The sequence below is a fragment of the Piliocolobus tephrosceles genome, chromosome 13, assembly GCF_002776525.5.
Source record: "Piliocolobus tephrosceles isolate RC106 chromosome 13, ASM277652v3, whole genome shotgun sequence".
Classification (NCBI taxonomy): domain Eukaryota; kingdom Metazoa; phylum Chordata; class Mammalia; order Primates; family Cercopithecidae; genus Piliocolobus; species Piliocolobus tephrosceles.
In genome coordinates, this window is record NC_045446.1 from 55,791,432 (window position 1) to 55,811,957 (window position 20,526).

A 20,526-nucleotide genomic window follows, 5' to 3' on the forward strand; every position below is an offset into this window, starting at 1 on the left:
GATAGGCCAGCCCCAATCTGAGAGTTCTGCAACCTACAATTTTTCCTGAAGTTGTTCCAGGTAATGATGGTTGCTACCTTCTGCTGAGCCTATGCTACATGACCAATGTATTATACTATCATTTTATTTCTCACAGCAGCCCTGAGTAGACATATTGGCACAATTTTCTAGATGAAGAACTGAAAGCTCACAATGATGCAGTAACTAACTGGTCACATAGCTAGTAAGCAGCAGAGCAGGGATTCAAATCTAGTGTATTAGACTCCAAAACCTGTGTTTTTAACAACCATATTGTATGTTACTTCCTCCAAGATGGGTCACTGAGGCAGGGGAGGTTGGTTGGCTATACGGAGGATTAATAATAATGTTTTCTGTTGGTACAGCCGTAGAGAGTTGACAAAGCATAACTGTATATGCAATCTCACTACATCCATTTTACAGATATGGAAACTGAGGCTCAGAGGTAGGAAGTGATTTACTCAAAGTCATTTGGGCAAACAGCATAAACCACCCAGAAATAACTCTCCTTAAATTAAGCAGGCAGTCTTGAGGACAGTGACGGTATCAGTCTGTCCAAGGAAGGTCTCAGACAGGTGAGGGGACCAACAGGTATTACAGCCACAGACCCAACTGCAGAACACAAATGCCACTACACCAAAGAGCTCTGAATTCACAAAAAGATTCCCAGTTCCAGCCAGGCCCCATTTATTTTTCAGCAACACCTGATATGGGTAAATTCCAGTTCAACTAGAGAGATTCAGCTTCCTAGTGTTCCCAAGGGGATCTAGCTGTGAAAAGAGCCCCTTTCTTCTGTCAGGACATCCTCAGCAAAAAAGGCTGCAGGACTGAGCTGAGCAGCCTGAAGAGTGGGGATTCCAACTCCCCCCAAGAGTGTCTACCTGCCTGGCTTCCTCCCTGAGGAAAGTCACTGTCCCAGCCTAAGCCCTAGGGGCCCTCACTGTTGGACCTGTCCTGATGCTTTGCCAAGCTCAGAGGCACCTATCCTAGATAGACAAGGCAAAGCTGTCTTTCACTGTTCCCTGGGTGACCCACACCTGGAGGAGTTATCAGGCAGGGATCCAGGAGATGGGACAGAAGGGGCCAGGGCAGCCACTGTTGTTCACTGCTGGAAGTGTGCCAGGGGACTGGAAGGTGAGCGGCAATCCCAGCTGTCTCCTAGAAACCCTGTCCTCCGTGTGTAGGGGAGAGTAGGGGGTGGGCACACAGGGAAGAATCCAGCCCTGGGGCTTCCTTGAAGCCAAGTGAGCAGCCTTCTGGATTTGTTTTCCCCCAGTGTCTGAAACTGGGGCAAGTGTTGAAGGCAGAACAGAGGAAAAGCAGCAACTTCATGAGGTCAAACCCAGTCTCTCCAGATCTAGGTAGTCCAGTACAGGTTCTGGGAGTAGATGCCAGCTTTACCACTTGATTTCTTTGGTATGACCTTAACTTTTTGCCATCCTTTCACTAGTATTTATTGAGAATCCTCTGCATATTAGGGCATCAATGCTAAGCAAAAAACGGATTCAGTCACCTTCCTGGAGGTTCCAATCAGTGGGGAAGACAAATTAAACAACCAGTACCCCCCTACCCCTACCCCCATAGAAAGTGAAATGCCCAAGAGATACATAGTATATAATTAGAGAGACTTCACCCTCTCTGGAAGGTCAGAGAAGGCTTTCCTAAAGAAATGATAATGGAGCTGAGATCTGGAAGAAGCATAGGAGTTTCCTGAAGAAGGTAGGAGGGGACACTGCACACAGAGGGAACAGGACAGTCAAAGGCAGGCCATTTGGCAACAGGTGACTGGAAGGAACTGGAAGAAGGGCTATGAGGCTGAAGCACAGAGTGGATATGCAGGGTCTAGGCAGACCATGCAAGAATGTGGGTTTCTCTTAGAGCAACAGGAAGCCTTTTGAGGTGCTCTTAGCAGGGAAGTGAGATGATCACACTTATTGTTTGAGAAGATTACTCTGGCAGCACAGTTAACAACGGATTGGAATGGAACCAGGGAGCATTCAGAAGGCCAGATAGAATGTATCAGGTATTTGCCTGTAAAATGGGGGTGATGAGAATACTATCTTACAAGCTATTGCCAGGATCCAATGAGATACTACATTTTAAGTGTCTATTCCAATACCTGGCACATAGTAAAGGCCCAGTAAGCGTCGATATTGTTACTTTTATCATTGGTTGTTTGCTGAGTGCACATATTTCTCATCCAGGTCTGCTCCTGTGTGATGGGGTGGAGGGGGTTGTTGTGGTTTCCAGAATGGAAACATGGTTTGTATCAAATCACAACGTGGAGACCAGAATCCAGGATGCCTGAAGCCTCATTAGAATGGCTTAAAAGTATGTATTCAAGAAGAAAAACGGGTTCCAATCGCTCCTACTAAGGACGCTGGAGGGACGGTGAACGATTCTTTAGATGGTAAGCCCTAGCACTTGAGAAAAACAGGTGCTTCTCTGGTCGGAGAGCAGATGTAGGGCTCGCAGCCGCGTGCGCTCCCGCGGAGGCGGGGGGCCCTCGCCACTCCCCGGTCCCATGCCCGCTCGCGGGCTTCCGACCGCACCTGCTTCCCCGGCTCGGAAACGCGGGCCGCGTGCCCGGCTGCAGGTAGAGGGTGCCCGGTGGAGGAGGTCCCGAAAGGCTCCTCCACACGCCTGCACCGGCTGCCCCCTCCCCAGTCACGTGGCCCGGTGGGTGGGGACCGACCTGAAGTTGGAAAAATCCCGACAGCTCCCAACTTCGGAGGGAGCCGCCCGTCCTCCGGGCCTGGGCGGTGGGCGCTGGAGCCCCGGCTGGCGGCGTGGAGGTGCGTTTCCGAGAAGCCGAGCAGCGGCGCGGGCGGCGGGACTCGAGGCATGGCCCGGCTGTCGGTTATCCCCGGGTCGGCCACAGTGTGGACAGGTAAGCAGGGACCCGCGGCCAGCGGCGGAGATGGCCGGGGCTGCCAGGGTATCGGGCCCCAGAGCCCACACCCGTCCAAGGGATGCCGGGCTTCCACGCAGGAGGGGGCGGTTGGGTGAAGAGGCCGCGGTGGATTCTCGGCCCGCCCAGTCACTCCCACCAGCGCCGCCGCCTCCTCTCCAGCTTTGCCACCGGGTGAGCAGAGCACGCGGGACGCCAGGGAGCCGCGCGGGGCGTGGACTCTGTGCCGGCCCCGCCCCCCGCGCGCGCACTGGCTGCTCCACGCGACGTCACACTCGGCTATAAAAGGCGCGGTGCTGGGCCCTTGCGGCGCTGCAGGAGCTCGAGCTCGAGGCTGAGGCTGCTGGGGAGCCGCGGGCGACCGGGCCGCCGGCGCCTCAAGGATGTTTTACTCAGGGCTCCTCACTGAGGGCGGCCGCAAGGAGACCGACATGCGGGAGGCAGCGTCGCTGCGACAGCAGCGCCGGATGAAGCAGGCAGTGCAGTTCATCCACAAGGACTCCGCCGACCTGCTGCCCCTGGACGGCCTCAAGAAGCTGGGCTCGTCCAAGGACACGGTGAGCCCCCGCCGCCGTTCTTGCCCCGACCCCGGCGGCTTCGCGCCCGCGGTCTTCCGAGGCCCGGCCGTTGCGGCTTTCACTGAGTCACGGCCCGGCCCGCAGCTGCCCTTGGCTCGCGGTCGCTGCGTCGCGGATTCCTCCCCTTCCAGCACCCCTGCTGCGGTTTCGGTGGGGATTCCGTCCTAGCTTTTCTAGCTCGCCCTCCCCTCGGCTGTACCTCCTCCCTGGATGTCTCCTCTCCAGAAGAAGGAAGAGGTCCTGCCCTGCCCTCTTGCCCTCGGGTCTTCTTTCTCTCCCCTTATTCTTAATACCGAATTTTGTTCATGGGGCTTGTGCCTCCTACGCTGTGTGGCTGGTTCTATGACCCAGACAGAGGTGATTCCTAATGGCTTCGTGTGAGGGGGAAAGAAGTGGAAAGGGATTTTTTTTGACAGTTGCCAGATCCAGAGGATTTTTGTTGAATCCATTGTCCCCCTGTGCAAAATCCACTTCTCTAGTTTTGGTCCTATGTACCTTTGACCTTCCATCCTGAGTGGGGAGAGAGAAAAGGGGTCGAATGTGAAGGTTTCCTGAACCTCCAACATCTCTTCATCATTCTCTTCTCTTCCAGCCCCGTCCCCAAAGAGTGGGTAGAGGGAGGAAGCCAGGCTGCTCCATCTTACCGACCAGCTAATGTGTGCATTTGGGGCTGGGGTGGTTGCAGTCTTTTTTTCTAGCACGGTTTTTCTTGGCATTAAGTAGAAGCACCCCAGGACCGGGGCCCTGGGGTCAAAAATGGTACTGTCCTCTTTCTATAGAATGAAAGGGTGACCAATATAAAGAACTGTATCTGTCATCCCTCAGCCTCTGTAGTGGTCCTGGGCCAAGTTTATGTTTAACTTTGTAGTTTTATCTGGAGTTTTCTTGTAGTTTGATTATTTTCTTGAATTTCACAATCACTTTGTTCATTTGGGTGGCAATGTATGAAACACTAATTAAACGTCTTTTAACAAATGAAATAGGTGCTCTGCATAATTTTTCTAGTATTTTTTATTTTAAGCTTTTGAAATGTTTAATTCTGGATGTGGTTGTTAGTTCTAATTCATTGAAATTGCCATTTCTGGCCCCAGGAGGGCAGAGCTTCTGCATCCATTTCCTTTTTTTTTTTTTTTTTTTAATTTAACAGCTCTAATGACACACAGGTACCAGTATAATTATTCTCCTCCCTGCCATTAGTTGCTTCTGTGCAGGGTTTGTCTACTTCAGTTATCTTGCTCTGTTTTTTGAAAGTTGTGTTTTTTCGTTTTGCTTTGCTTTTTGCACAAGCCACAGGATAGTTTCCCTGATTTATGCTAACCCAGAGTGATGAGTGATTGAAATGTGCTCCTGCAAAAGAGGTAACTTTCTTTTCCCTTCTTTTACTTTAAAGCAATCTGGATTAATTTAACAAATCAGGTTCGAGAAATATTCTTTCCTTCAGGCCAAATAATCCTATCCTAGTTCCTAGAATGCTCATCAGTCAATAAAGAAGGATGTATTATATTAAGAGAAGAATTAAAATATGGAATTTTTAAATGCTGGATTTGGTTGTCCCTGGTTGTCAAGGAGTTTCCTAGCCCTGAGAGCTACCTTAGCTTCCTTCTGCCTAGGATTTCTTATACTACTTCATGCTGCGTAAGAATTCCATCCACTTTTCTGACTCCAGTCTGTCTCAGTTGAGTCACGAAGGGCTGATAGCGTAGAGCACAGGCAGCAGGCTGCAAAGAGGAAGGAGCCTCAAGAAGCAGGATATTGCCTTGATTATGACACATACACATGGCAGTTGACTGTGAGGCTCTGAATCATGGTTCATGCTTTCTGTGCCCCACCGTCATGGAGTTGATTTCCCTGTCTCACTGTTTTCACACCTACAGTATACAAGTGATTGCACAGAACAGCCAGATTACAGAAACCGAGGCAGACTGAGGTAGGGCTAGGAGAGCCGCAAGCACTGGGGTGAGGCAGCATGCTTAAATTCTTGGAACTGTTGTTGCAGCCTCAGTACAATCTTAGAAGTGACCTTAGAAGTACAGTATTATTGTTTTACTTTATAAATATATCTGGGATAGACTAATGTTGACTCAATTTTGTCTCACTGCAAGGGAAATTTGGAGGATGCTAAAATTAATTGAATGGTTCTTACCTGAAGTAGTTTATAGTATAATCTCGACAGAAGGGGTCCAAGAAAAGGGAGAGGATAGCATCAGAGGGAGATAAGAGGAAAAATTAGTTGTAATTGACTTTTGGGTTTGTGAAGGTTGTAGGTTGTTTTTCCTCATACTAGTAACCGATATTTAAATTATACTGCTGGGATTTCTGAATTATCTACCTCTTACTCTGCTGTTTCTGTAATGTTCACTGCTTGATCAGCCTGCCAGCCCTTTAAGGACTGGCAGAAGGCAATCATAGGAAATCGAAGGGGGTCATGTTGTCTTGGCCCCAGGAAAGTGCCTTTGCCTATTTCTGTGTATATGGAGTTGGCTGATAGAAAGTCTTCTGTGGAAATTATATTTTTGTCTGGCCCTTTTGCTTTTATCCTTTTATCTTGTATTGTTCATTCTGTATTAGATTAAGAACTAAAACCAGAGATATGAGTGAGTAATATTATATTTGATTTTTTTTTAAGAGACAGGTTCGCACTTTATTGCCCAGGCTGGAATGCAGCTGCAGTCACATCTTACTGTAGCCTCGACCTCACAGGCTAAAGAGATCCTCCCGTCTCAAACTCCTGAGTAGCTAGGATTACAGGTGCACACCACAACACCAGTCTAACTTTTGTATTTTTTGTAGAGATGGGATTTTGCCATATTGCACAGGCTGGTCTTGAACTCCTGGTCTCAAGTGATCTGCCCACTTTAGCCTCCCAAAGTGCTGGGATCACAAACATGAGCTACCACACCCAGCCCTGATTTTTTTTTTTTTTAAACTCAAGCTGGAGAAAAACATCTCCATTCTTATAAATTTGCCTGTTGTAATTTATGTTGTTTTAGCTACCAGGTTCATTAAAGTTTTTCTCATTGTGCTAAGGACTTTTTAATTTTTAAAAACAGTCATGTTATGTGATAAAGTGCTATCTTTCCTAAATGATATTATACTTACCTGTATGCATTAGGCTGTATTCTTACTTGTCTGGCAATAGAGTTTTTCTTTCCTACATATGATTGCTTCTGATCAGAGCTAAATGCTTTTTCAAAACTGACTAGAATTAGAAATGAGGCTGGGGAAAAGATGGTTGAACACAGTAAAGCAAACTTACCATAAAATACCTGAACAGAATCTGTCTATTGGAGCAGGTCTGTGTGGTGTGCCCTATAGATTAGCCATCCATATCACCACATTAAATTTTTATTTATTTATTTATTTATTTTGGTAGAGACACAATTTTACTGTGTTACTAGGTTGGTCTCAAACTCCTGGCCTCAAGCAGTCCTGCCTCAGCCTCCCAAAGTGCTGGGATTATAGGCATGAGCCAGTGTACCTGGTCAGTACTATGTATCTTGAAAAACAGGACAGCCCTTGGAAAGCCAATATGTCAATAAACGAATGAGAACCACTTAACCACATTTATAAAACAGTCAGACTGGGGATACAAGTAGTACAAACTCTTTAACATACAAATATTGAAGGGATTCTGAAAGAAAGAATTCAATGATATTAATCAAGAAAGGCTTTTTGGCTGGGTCTGATGGCCCACACCTGTAATCCCAGCACTTTGGGAGGCCAAGGTAAGTGGATCACCTGAGGTCAGGAGTTCGAGACCAGCCTGGCCAACATGGTGAAACCTCATCTGTACTAAAAAGGCAAAAATTAGCTGGGTGTGGTGGTGCACGCCTGTAGTCCCAGCTACTCAGGAGGCTGAGGTGAGAGAATTGCTTGAACCCAGGAGGCGGAGATTTCAGTGAGCCAAGATTGTGCCACTGTACTTCAGCCTGGGAGACAGAGTGAGACTCCATCTCAGAAAAAAAGAAAGGCTTTTTGAAGAAAGAAGGGGTAGAGATTTCTTTCAGTACCATGTCAAGAGCTGAGGATATAGCTGAAATCAAGACAGTCACGGTCCCTGCCCTTGTGCAGTTAACATGCTAGTAGGGCAGGGGTGAAATATAAACAAGTAAATACACAAAATAATTATGTATTTATAATTGCTATGAAAGAAATAGTGAGATTTGTTAGTAACTAAAGAGGTGACCTACCTACTTTAAGTTGTATGGTCAGGGAAGGTATCTGTGAGGAAATGACATTTGAACAGAGACCTGGAAGATAAGAGGGACCTAACTATTAGAAATGTTAGGGGAAGAACTTCAGGCAGAGGGGACAGCCGGTGCAAAGGGATTGGAATGGGAGAGGAATTTTGAGCAAGGAAGTGAGTGTGGATGGTGTTGAATCTGAATGAATAAAGGGAGAGTGGTTTGTATATGGAAGGAGAGGCAAGGACCAGTTGGTACAGAGCTGTATAGAGAAGGATAAAAAGTTTGGGTTTTTTCCGAAGAACAATGAGATACCATCGAAGGGTTTTGAGTAAAGTACTGTGTTATCTGACTTATGTTTTAAAAAGTTTACTCTGGTTTCCATGCAAAGAATGGACTGGAGAAGGGTAAAAGAAGAGGCAGAATGCAAGTTAAGAGGTTGTTGCAGTACAGATAAGAAATTACAGTGGTTTGGATTAGATTGGAGGTAGTAAAGATGGGGAGAAGCAGATCAATTCCAGGTATGTTTCAGAGTACAATAGCACTTTTGATGGGAGGTCAGGAAATGAAAAAATCAAGAATGGATGTATGGTGGTGCCACTTACCAAGGTTGTTGGAAAGGAATTAACCCAACATGTTAAAACTGAACAAGACTTTGGAGCTCAAACCTCTTTTATTACTGATCAAGAGAGTAAGGTTTAGAGAAAAGTAATGCTCATAGAGATTAGTGATTCACCCAAGGTAATATGTGACAAGTGGTAATTTGCTGAAAGCAGAAAGCTTTCTTGGAGTAATAATTTAAAAGATGAGATTGGGAAGGAGGATGAGTGGTAGTGGAAGGTCTTGAATGCTAAATCGAGGATTTTTCTTTGATTCAACTAGCAAGAGAATCACTGTAGGGGAAGAGGACCATGAAAGTAATGTTAGGAGATTGCTTGGGCTTCGCAGTAACAGTAAATGAAGAAGAAAATAAGAGGAGGCAGAATTTCACTCACTGAGATAGGGAATAAGGGAGAATGTGCAAGTTTTATAGAAAATACCAGTGGGATAAGTTACATTCGAAGTGCCTGTGGAATGTTTAAGTAGAGAAGTTCAAAAAGGTAGTTGAATCTATGGGTCTAGAATTGAGGTGACATCTGGACATGAGATAGAGTCATCATCATAAAGGTAGTAATTTATGCAATGAAAACAGATAAAATTGCCCTGGCAGTATATGTGGAGTGACAAAGGACCAAAGATAGAGCAATGAGGAACACTAATATTTAAGAAATGAACACAGGCAAAGGAACCAGTGAAAGAGACAGGAACAGAATAAACAGGTGGTTTTAGAGGCCAGTGGAGGAACATTTCAGGATAAATAAAATGTTGAGTTTATTGCAGCATTGTTTCCGATGGCAAACATATGGAAATAATCTAAATGCCCATTAGTAAATAGTTAAGGTATGTTTATACCACAAACTTGTCTGTCAAGGATTTGCTGTTTTAAAATGTAGAAACTAGGGCAGACCTAAGAAAGTAGATGCTAAGCTGGTTATAAGATAACCTGGTATTAGACCTGCCTAAGTTACATTGTGTGTGTGTGCACATGCTTTAGTTTTTGCATGTGGCAGACACTGTTAGTTGGCTAAATCATCACCCATTCTTAGCCCTTTTCTTTCTTTCTTTTTTTTTTTTTGAGACAGAGTCTCGCTCTGTCGCCCAGGCTGGAGTGCAGTGGCCGGATCTCAGCTCACTGCAAGCCCCGCCTCCCGGGTTTACGCCATTCTCCTGCCTCAGCCTCCTGAGTAGCTGGGATTACAGGCGCCCGCCACCTTGCCCGGCTCATTTTTTGTATTTTTTAGTAGAGACGGGGTTTCACTGTGTTAGCCAGGATGGTCTCGATCTCCTGACCTCGTGATCCGCCCGTCTCGGCCTCCCAAAGTGCTAGGATTACAGGCTTGAGCCACTGCGCCCGGCCCTTAGCCCTTTTCTATATGCCTGACTCCTTTATAGAGATTATAAAAGCTAAATTATCTCCCAATGTCTGTTAAAGTTAGGAGTGGCTATATGAGTTCTGACCAAGAAGATATGGGCAAAAAACTGCCAAAGGAACTTCTGGGAAAGCTTTTCCTTTTCTGATAAAAGCAATTGATGATAGAGTAGTCCTTCCTCCTTTCTCATTTCTTGAATGTGGATATAATGCCTGGAGCTGGGGTATTCATCTGTGACCATGAAGGAATGTCCAAGAGAATTACAGAGCCAATAGCCCTGAAGTTGTTAAGCTGCTGAGTTAGTATCAGCAGCTTCTATCTCTAGACTTCTTGTTATGTGAGAAAAATAATCTCCATTTAAACTGCTGTAAGTTGGCTTTTCTTGTAGCTGAACTCTTTTCTGCTACATGGGGTATATTTTTATTTAAAATTTTTTAATGTAAATAATTTAAAACTTAAAAAAAATTAAAGCTGTTGCTTGTGTTAGGGATCTCCATATCTCCAAGTAAATTCCAAGTAAATGGTGATACTGCTATTTCTTAATTAACTGTTTTCATCACTGTCTAGTCTTACTTTTTTTTTTTTTTTTTTTTTGAGACAGAGTCTCCCTCTGTTGCCCAGGCTGGAGTGCAGTGGCACGATCTCAGCTCATTGCAACCTCCACAGTGAGTTCAAGTTATTCCCCTGCCTCAGCCTCCTGAGTAGCTGGAATTACAGGCACCTACCACCATGCCCGGCTAATTTTTGTATTTTTAGTAGAGATGGGATTTCACCATGTTAGGCTGGTCTCGAACTCCTGACCTCGTGATCTGCCCACCTTAGCCTCCCAAAGTGCTGGGATTACAGACATGAGCCACTGCACCCGGCCTCAGATTTTTGAAGGCATTATTCTATTGTCTTTTAGCTTTAATTGTTACTGCTGAGTAGTCTTATACTATTCTGATTCCCAATCTTTTGTATTTTTATCATCTTTTTCTCTTTGGAATCTTGTGGGATCTTTGTCATCCATGCTATTCCAAAAATTCACAGTGATGTGAAATCTTGATGTGGATCTTTTATCCTTCATTATGGTAGGCTCCATGTGGGGCCTTTCAATCTTTAAGCTCATGTCCTTCAGTTCTGGCTTAGTATGATACCCCACACTCCCCTTCAGCTGTTCTCGAAACCTGAAAGCCTAGCCAAGCTATCAACTAATCAGTCTTTTTATTTACTCTTACAAGAAGAGTAAACTTTTGGCATTCTCCCCAGTTCTCTGGGTCAAGTGAGAGTCTTATGAAGAAGACTGTAGTCTATTTCCAACCCTAATTGTATCCATCAACTGTAGAGGTTCTGATACCTCTAACCCCTCAGCCTTTTAGTTTCAGTAAGACAACTGCTTTTACAGCTAGATGCAAATATATAATAGCTCAAACAAAATAGTTTCTTTTTTATTTTCTTTTTTTTTGTGAGACGGAGTCTCGCTCTGTCTCCCAGGCTGGCGTGCAGCGGCACTATCTCGGCTCACTGCAAGCTCCGCCTCCCAGGTTCACGCCATTCTCCTACCTCAGCCTCCTGAGCAGCTGGGACTACAGGCGCCCGCCACCACACCTGGCTAATTTTTTGTATTTTTAGTAGAGAGTTAGCCAGGATGGTCTCGATCTCCTGACCTTGTGATCCACCCGCCTCAGCCTCCCAAAGTGCTGGGATTACAGGCGTGAGCTACCGCACCCGGCCTATTTTTTCTTAAGTAACAGTATTAGTGGAAAAGTCAGCAAGACAGCCTCTTCCATATAGTCCTTTAGAGACAGTAGCTCTCCTGTCTTCAACATGTGGCCTCTGAGAAGGTTACCATAGTGGTCATCTCCACTCCAGCCAGTCGGAAGAGGAAAAGAATATGGAGAAGTATGCACAGGAGATTTTTATGGGCCAGGCATAGAAATGGTGCATGTCACTTCCACTCACATTCTATTCTGTAGAACTCAGTCATATGGCTATGCCTAACCGCAAGGAGGGCCAGGAAAGAATCTAGGTATCTTCCTATGAAGAAGAGGAGAACAAGGATTTTAAAGAGCAACTGGCAGCCTCTGCTGCTTCAGCTCTCTGTGAAGTGAAATGGTATAAAGCACTTAGCTTTCTCTAGTCCAGGTCATTATTGCGCTTTTCTGCCTGCTATTGAGATTCCAGAATTTTGTCAACATCTTTTTTTTCTTCTTTATTGTTCTTTTTGTTTTGTGGGTTTAGGACTTATTCTTTTACTGTCATTTTAGTGAAATTTTGACTGGAAGCAGGGGTAAATATGCAGCTATATTATTACTTAAGATATGTAGGCATAGTAAAATGACCAGAGAAAAACATCTCTGAGGTTCATATGGGTTTGTTGGCTGTAAATTTTCTATTCCTGAACTATATTATTAATACTTTTTAGTTATCAAAGAGAATGAAAAGAATTATGTATAGTGACATAGAAAATGCCTTTTATTTTTTGAGACGGAGTCTTGTTCTGTTGCCCAGGCTGGAGTGCAGTGGCACGATCTCGGCTCACTGCAAGCTCTGCCACCTGGGTTCACGCCATTCTCCTGCCTCAGCCTCCTGAGTAGCTGGGACTACAGGCGACTGCCACCACGCCTGGCTAATTTTTTGTATTTTTAGTAGAGACGGGTTTCACTGTGTTAGCCAGGATGGTCTCCATCTCCTGACCTCGTGATCCACCTGCCTCAGCCTCCCAAAGTGCTGGGATTACAGGTGTGAACCACCGTGACCGGCCAGAAATTGCCTCTTATATATTAAATGAAAATAGAAAATTTCAGAACAGTTTTATAGTATGTTTATTCTTTTATATGTTTATAAATGTATTAATATTTTTTGAAAGATATACTTCTAAATTTAATGGTCATTATTTGTCGGGAGTGGGACTGAGAAGGGTTTGAGAGATTGGGGAGGTTTTTGCTTTTAATTTTATTTATTTATGTATTTGTTCATTTATTTATTATTTTGAGATACAGTCTTGCTCTGTTGACCAGGCTGGAGTGCAGTGGTACGATCTAGGCTCACTGCAACCTCGGCCTCCTGGGTTCAAGCGATTCTCCTGCCTCCCTGTCTCTAGTCGCTGGGATTAAAGGTGCATGCCACCATGCCTGGCCAATTTTTGTATTTTTTCTTTTAGTAGAGATGGGGTTTTGCAATGTTGGCCAGGCTGGTCTCAAACTCCTGACCTCAAGAGATCCGCCTGCCTCGGCCTTCCAAAGTGTTGGGATTACAGGTGTGAGTCACCGTGCCTGGCCTTTGCTTTTTATTTTATATATTTCAGTGATACTTAAGTATTTTACATTGAGCATGTGTTAGAACCTTTTTTTGGTTACTAAAGAACAAGTAAAGGAACAGTCAGCAGGGCCAAATTCACTAGAAAAATCTAGTAAAATTAAGGCTGAAAATGTCTACTGTATTTGGAAATCAGAAGTCATTATTGGTATGGGATAAGAAGTGATCTCAGTGAAGGAAATATGGGATATCAGGAAATAGATGTCATGGTTTAGGCTTTTTAAAAAAAGACCATTCCAGATAAGGAGGGTGATTAAAGGAGGTTGTAGAGTCAAGGCAGCAGGATCTGATGTTTTGTGGAGGAGTTTTCTCCCCAATATCCAGGAACTTTTAGTATGTTTTATAACTTATGGAAGAAGAATCCAGTAGAAAGAGAGGAATATACAGAAAAGGGATGAATTCAAGCGGAATGATTTCAGAACTTCCCTCGTTTGCCTCATGTCTCCACTAATGATTAGGCTCCTTTGCAAGATTAAGAACCAGATACAGTGTTTAGCAAGACCAATGTAGGAAGACATCCCCAAACTTTAGGTAAGAGGGCTTTGTTTAGATGGTCTTTGAAACTCCTTCCAGTTTTCACTTCTACAAGTCCAGTTTTATCTGAGTAGGTCCTAGATGTAAGCACAGATATAACAGAAACAAACACCCTGCTTTAGTATGGCTTGAGCTAGAAATCCAGTCTTACTGGTGAGAGAGATTTGAATGAAGCATTTTTGTTTCTTTTGAGAAGCAAAGCATTCTCCCAGTGTTGCATCAGAAAATCTGACAGAGTTAGCACTTCCTCCAGCTCCTTGTCAAGCTAAGAAGCTCTCATTTTCTTTACAAGTGCCTCTCCCTCCACTTTTCCCAAAGATACCAATTTAGAATGTGCTTTGCCAAGAATCAGTGTATTTCGGGAATCCATTTCTTCATCTCACTAGGGTTACAATGAGTCATGGCTGTGACTCCATTCTTCCTTAGGAATCTGAAAGGTGGCAGATACTGAAGACCTCCAGTGCCAGCCCCTCCCCTTGAAAGGTTCTAGGCTCTGGGCTTCTAAGAGTGACTTCCTTCCCCATAGAATCAGAGTGTCATCTGGTATATGTTAGATAGAAACTTGGGGTGAAACACTCTCCTTTGAGGGATTTTAGGTGAAACACTCTCCTTTGAGGGATTTTAAATGCTATTGTAGCTGGGCATAAGATATTTGTGTATACAGATTTCTCCAGTCAAAGGATTTCTTTTCAAGAGATATCTTAAATTTTCTGGAGGCTACTTTGAATAGGAACAGTGGAGCATGATTATATCTGCCCTAGGAACTCTCCTAAGCTCTATCAAAGTGCAGAGTTAAACTCACACTTCTCATTCTGCTTCTTAACATTAGGCATCTTGGCATGCATATAAGGTCTAATTAAGTCTCCTGCTTCTTGGTCGGTGTCTTCCCCCTTCATACCTCCACTTTTGGGCCATTGAAGGGAAGGGAAATGGATGATAAGATAGGGCAGGAGAAACCAGTGTTTTGAGGTCCAGAGGATGCCAGCAACGATGATTCTTACATGTTCTGTCAGGTTTCAAAGTGTGTCTGCTGAGAGGCTTGCTCAGCAAGTGTGAATTCCTGTCTTTTCACCCTATCCACCCATGGAGAGCCAGCCCACAGGAGAGCCAGCCACTAAGGTATCTGCAGGCTGCATCTGAAAGATAAGAGAGTGAGACTTGACACGGAAGTAGGCAGAGCTTTTGAATACCAATGTTAGCTAAGTTTCTTCAGCCTATGAAAATGAGCTGCCGTTTCTATAGGGCAGTGATTTGCTGTCACCTGGGAAGATACAGAGATCACTTATTCTAGACTAAGACCACTTTTCCCTTGAAATGCTCTTGTAAGGGGAAGAAAGGTAACAGGCCTAGGTTAGTCCAAATAACAAGGGCCCTCAGTTCTCTTAAGCCCTAGAATATTTTTCGGCCCTCTCCACATTTCCCAGTGTCATATCTTGCATTTTCATTCATTCAGGGTGGCCTACTGCAAATTGGTTTATGGTACCTGCTCTGACAATACCAGTGAAGTCCTCACTTGAAGGAAGTATAAATGAGAAACAAAGGTAGAGCTCAGTTATGGGAGGCTCCTTCATTATTTTTATGGTACCTGGGGGACAATGGGAAAGAGGGATGTGGCTTGTCACTAAGAAGTCTCTGCTTTCTATCCCTCAAGCAACCCCATAATATTCTGCAGAGGCGCCTCATGGAAACCAACCTGTCTAAGCTCCGAAGTGGCCGTGTCCCTTGGGCCTCTAAGACGAACAAACTCAATCAGGCTAAGTCTGAGGGGCTAAAGAAGTCTGAGGAGGATGACATGATTTTGGTTTCTTGCCAGGTAATGTTCTGAGAACACCTTTTCCAGGGTTTTCTGGAAAGTAGGATGTGGGACCCTCTCCCACTGACTTTATAGAGTATGGGTCTCATGGAATTCATAAGTAAGTTTTAAAAGGGCCACTCCATGCAACACTGGAAGTGTATGCGACATTTAGTATGCACGTGTGTCTTCATGGGAAGAAGGAACAAAGCTTTCATCAAATTTACAAATGGGTATGTGATTAAAAATAAAGTTTAAGAGCTATTTGTTATATGGCACAGAACATCTAGAGTTTTTTTGGGGATCTCTGTCAGCCCTGGATTCAGCAGGAACAAAAGCCAGTCAAAGGCAGACTTAGCAGTGGGTAAAGATGGGACACTATAACCCATAATTGGAAGGATGCTCTCCAACCCTGCCTTTCATATGACATCTGCTGCTTGCTGTCTGCATCTCCTTTCCCTTCCGCTTCTCTGGCTCTTGTTTCCCTTCCGCTTCTCTGGCTCTTGTTGAACAGTACATTTCCTCCCCACAGTGTGCTGGAAAGGATGTGAAAGCCTTGGTTGACACAGGCTGCCTATATAATCTCATCTCTTCGGCCTGTGTGGACAGATTGGGGTAAGTAGCCACTTGTGCTGAGTGGAACTTAGATGTGAGTGTACTCTTCGCTTGACTCTATTTTATGGTTAGAGATGGTGAGCATCTCTACGGCAGCTCAAAGAGAAGTATGCAGAGTTCAGATCTCAGCTGGAACTGGAGTCCTTAGTAGAGGGGAGGAGTGGTGGATTATCAGGCAAGTGGAGAAATCAGTGAGCATGGAAACCTTTGGCTTTCTGTTAACTCCCCCTATTAAGTTTTGAGCAAAGACCTCTGAACTTGAATGAGACAGCCTGAGACCTCTGGCTCATTGTGTGCCCTGCCCTGATCCACTAGACAGCAAATTAAAAGGAGCTGTCCTGTTGGTATACTCTATCTAGATGGATAAAAGTAGGGATGTGGTGGGCCTCAGCTTACTCAGAGTCTTTCTGGAAGATGCACTGCCTGTCCCCAAGAAACATCCATCAGAACTGAGAATAGGACTGTAGCTGCCACTGCGCCTGGGCCTGGGCCATCGCCATCATAAAGATGATTAGCCAGTAGTTTATTTTGTTTGTTTTGTGTGGTGGAGCCTCACTCTGTTGCCCAGGCTGGAGTGCAGTGGTGCAATCTCGGCTCACTGCAACCTCCGCCTTCTGGGCTCAAGCGATCCTCCTGCCTCAGCCTCCTGAGTAACTGGGACTACAGGTGTGCACCACCATGCCTGGCTAATTTTTTGTATTTTTTGTAGAGAGGGGGTTTTGCCATGTTGCCCAGGATGGTCTTCAACTCCTGGGCTCAAGCAATCTGACCCGCTTCAGCCTCCCAAAATGCTAGTATTACAGGTGTGAGCCACTGCACCCAGCCCTGAGCTTTTTATGTGGTGAAAAGATAAAGTATAGTGCAACATGATGGTTCCAGAAAGACTAATATGTCCTGGTGCATAATTAGGCAGCAGACTGCCATGATTCCAGAGGAATTAATAACCATCTGTAAAACTGCAATTATTTTTCTTTTGGATGGGCTATAACATCAAAAGAGAGGAAATAGAGGAAAGCAGAAGTATTGGCACAGAAAGTCCATAATTAAGTATTTATCCACAACCCATAATAGCTCTGGTGCTAGCTATTACAATCACCTTACGTAACATGTGAAACCTTGGTACTTTTTCTTTCCTCCCTCCCCTGCACAGACAAGTTAAATTAACAAGGATTTTCTCCGTGATATTCCTTGCTGATACGAACATCAGTGCACTTACCAAATAAGTACTTGCCTCCACTAACATTATAGTCTAAGACAGACTGATGAAGACAGAATGAAATAGAAAGGACAATGAGAAAATTAGACATTGAACAAAGCACCTTCTAAAATTAGGATTAACCTGACTTCTCTGGTATCTGTTACTCACAGATCGGTAAAAGGACATGTTAACTCAATTGCCTCACACAATGGTGGGAACAGTAGGATACAGAATAGGATTCTCTGAATATGTTAGTTCCCCTGTCTTCACCAATAGACATAAGTGATGTAAGGTTTTTGAGAACAGGAGATGAGTTTTTAGTGTTTTTATATCCCCTTGGCATGTTTAGGACAAAGTGCTGAAACAACAAATATAGGATGGCTAGCACTTTTCAGTAAATTAATCCCAGGAGATCCCTGGAGACTTCCAGTTGTAGGTCAGAAAGTAGGCATTGCAGGATTCTATCAGGAATCTCTGTCAAGGGGATTTCGGTATCTTCCTTTTTGGTGCAGACTCAAGGAGCTTGTCAAATCCCACAAGCGTGAAGGAGAAAAGCTTTCTCTACCCCGGCATCTCAAAGTAGTGGGCCAGATTGAACACCTAGTGATCACACTGGGCTCTCTCCGCCTGGACTGCCCAGCAGCTGTGGTTGGTAAGCAGAATTGAGGGCGGGACCTATGGATCCTAACTTAAACCCCCTCCCTACCCCCAACAAAACCTCATGAGATCTCATGCCTGTAAATACTGACTTTTTCAAAATGGTTCCCATTTTTCTGTACTATAGATCTTGTCCCAATGTTTGGTCTCCAAAGTACTAGATGGGCCCTGAGCTACATTCAAGACATGTTGAGAATCAATCAGTAAAACAAATGTGGAGGTCAGATAAAAAATAATTCAAGGAGCAAGAGGCGAGCACAGTGGCTCATGCCTGTAATCCCAGCACTTTGGGAGGCCAAGGTGGGCAGATCACCTGAGGTTAGGAGTTCAAGACCAGCCTGACCAACATGGAGAAACCCCATCACTACTAAAAATACAAAATTAGCTGGGACTGGTGGCACATGCCTTTAATCCCAGCTACTTGGGAGGCTGAGGTAGGAGAATTGCTTGGACCCGAGAGGTGGAGCAGAGATCGCACCACTGTACTCCAGCCTGGGCAACAAGAGTGCAACTCCATGTCAAAAAAAAAAAAGGAGCAAGAAAACACATTTTTATGTACAGGTGAAAATGTCCCCTGAGAGCTTTCCATGAACTAGAGACAGAGCAACTTACTCCTTTGCCATAAATCCCTTGATAATGTCCCACCACTTTCCACACTTCTCATACATTTTATTCTTGACTACTACAAGTTACTGGTCTTTGTCTAAAGACCTTTGTCCTTTAGAGTAAAAAAGACCTGAGTTTGCATCTTGGCTCTATTGCCTTGTAACTTTAATGATCTAGGAAAATTACTTAATACAACACATGCTTGACTACATGCGGTGGCTCACGCCTATAATCCCAGCACTTTGGGAGGCCAAGGTGGGTGGATCACCTGGGGTCGGGAGTTTGAGAGAAGTCCGGCCAACATGGTGAAACCCCGTCAGTACTAAAAATACAAAAATTAGCCGAGTGTGGTGGTGGGCGCTGGTAATCCCAGCTACTCGGGAGGCTGAGGCAGAATTGCTTGAACCGGGAGGCAGAGGTTGCAGTGAACTGAGATCGCACCACTGCACTCCAGCCTGGGCAACAAGAGCAAAACTCCATCTCAAAAAATAAAAAAGTAAAAATAACAAAAAAATAAAAATAACACATGCTCAATATATGCTTATTGGATGTTATTGGGTGGATGGGTGACACCTAATAGTGATTAGGCTGACTTCTAAGCAAGCGTGGAAATGCCTAAATCTTAATCATCTTTTTGTTTTATTAGATGACAATGAGAAAAACTTGTCCCTTGGTCTACAGACTCTCCAATCTCTGAAGGTAAGATTGACTCCTCTTACCCCTTGATACTTCCTCTCTGAGGCAGGTATCCTCTTACACAGGAACTCATAGTGGTATCACTGACAAGTTACCAGTGATTCTCCTGTTTTCAGTGCATCATAAACTTGGATAAGCACCGGCTGGTCATGGGGAAGACAGACAAGGAAGAAATCCCTTTTGTGGAGACAGTCTCTTTGAATGAAGACAAGTGAGTGCCCAAGTGGGTCGGATCAAGTCACATCCATTTGTCATGAGCTGCGAGCAGGGCGGTGGTGGTTCTTAGACAGGACGTGGGGTTGTATCCAGTCTTTGGCTTTCAGTTATACTACAAATCTACCCTTCCCCACACCCAGAGTTCACCATCCCATAAAACTCTGTAGTGCACACATCAGAATGAGCAATGGTCATGTCACACAGAGTGGTAGGGAAATGAGTGGCTTTGAAAGCAAAATTTTACTTGCCTTCAGCTTAACTTTTTCTGAATATGGCATTATTTCTTCTGATATTTATTTCTCATTTCAGCACTTCAGAAGCATAGCTACAGCCTGCAGCATGTCTGCACATGTGCATACACACCGGGTTGACAGATTGAGAAAACTGGGTTTGAACCAAATGCCGTAGCAACTTGCTGTGGACCAAGTCCTTCCATTTAATAGAAGCTCTAGGGGCTCCTTCCCATTCAGACCTCTCTAGACTATAGTCTGTGCTTAGAGATCTTGTCTGGTTATAGCCATTGTTTTTTACTCCTTTGATCACTTAATTTATAGACCTTTTTTGACACTGCCAGTCTCACTTGTGGCCTATTTCTCTGCTGCTTCCAGGAATTTGCTTTTATTAGTCAAGTATAGGGGCTGCCAGGTTCTGTGTCTCCATAGATATATTTGCTTCTTTTCCTATAGCTAAAATGTATAATAAACAGGAACCTGACCTTTACCTCCTTTCAGCTGTTTCAAACAGGTGCCAGGATACCTATGTCTTGGAATTAGAATTTCTTCAAATTGATTAATTGATTTCTCAAGTATGGATCACATGAAAGAGCCCAGGGACATCACCTATTACAGTTTAACTCTTTCATTTAAAGGTCCAGAGAGGCAAGTGAATTGTCTAGGTTCATATATTAGGTCAGTGACTGAAGGGACCGAGAACACAGACTTGATTTCCAAGCCAAGACTCCCATGCTGCCTCATTTGTATTCAAGCCTTTAACAGGAGGGCAAAGAGGTGAGAATGTGTTTTTTTTTTTAAAAAAAAGGCAGAGTAGGCGAGGAATATGCTCTGGAGATGGATGCTAGGATGATTTGGGTAGCTCTCCCTCCTGTGTGCCAAGCCCACTAAAAGTTCCTTGCCCCAAACTGTCACATTTAGGCCCTCATCTTGGTGCCTAAAAACTGAGCATACAAAGATGAATGAAATGGTTTCTCATTGTGAACCTCTTGGAGGAAAGGAGGAACCACAGACAGAGGAATAT

At 44.5% G+C, this 20,526-nt stretch overlaps 1 protein-coding gene across 1 annotated transcript; it reads left to right on the forward strand.

Moving 5' to 3' along the window:
- Nucleotides 1–3,240: 3,240 nt before the first annotated feature.
- On the forward strand, nt 3,241–20,292 carry NRIP3 (nuclear receptor interacting protein 3). Its single transcript, XM_023189978.2, has 7 exons — nt 3,241–3,486; nt 15,144–15,305; nt 15,817–15,899; nt 17,610–17,749; nt 19,007–19,059; nt 19,173–19,267; nt 19,582–20,292. Exons 1-7 carry the CDS (start codon nt 3,313–3,315, stop codon nt 19,595–19,597), a joined length of 723 nt encoding a protein of 240 aa, XP_023045746.2. The 5' UTR covers nt 3,241–3,312; the 3' UTR covers nt 19,598–20,292.
- The last annotated feature ends 234 nt before the right edge of the window (nt 20,293–20,526 follow it).

Excerpts from the sequence above, each read along its gene's own strand:
- NRIP3 (XM_023189978.2), top strand. The coding sequence starts at position 3,313 with ATGTTTTACTCAGGGCTCCTCACTGAGGGCGGCCGCAAGGAGACCGAC. Across the intron at positions 15,306-15,816 it reads TGATTTTGGTTTCTTGCCAG|TGTGCTGGAAAGGATGTGAA; the intron begins GTAATGTTCTGA and ends TCCTCCCCACAG. Across the intron at positions 19,060-19,172 it reads AGACTCTCCAATCTCTGAAG|TGCATCATAAACTTGGATAA; the intron begins GTAAGATTGACT and ends TCCTGTTTTCAG.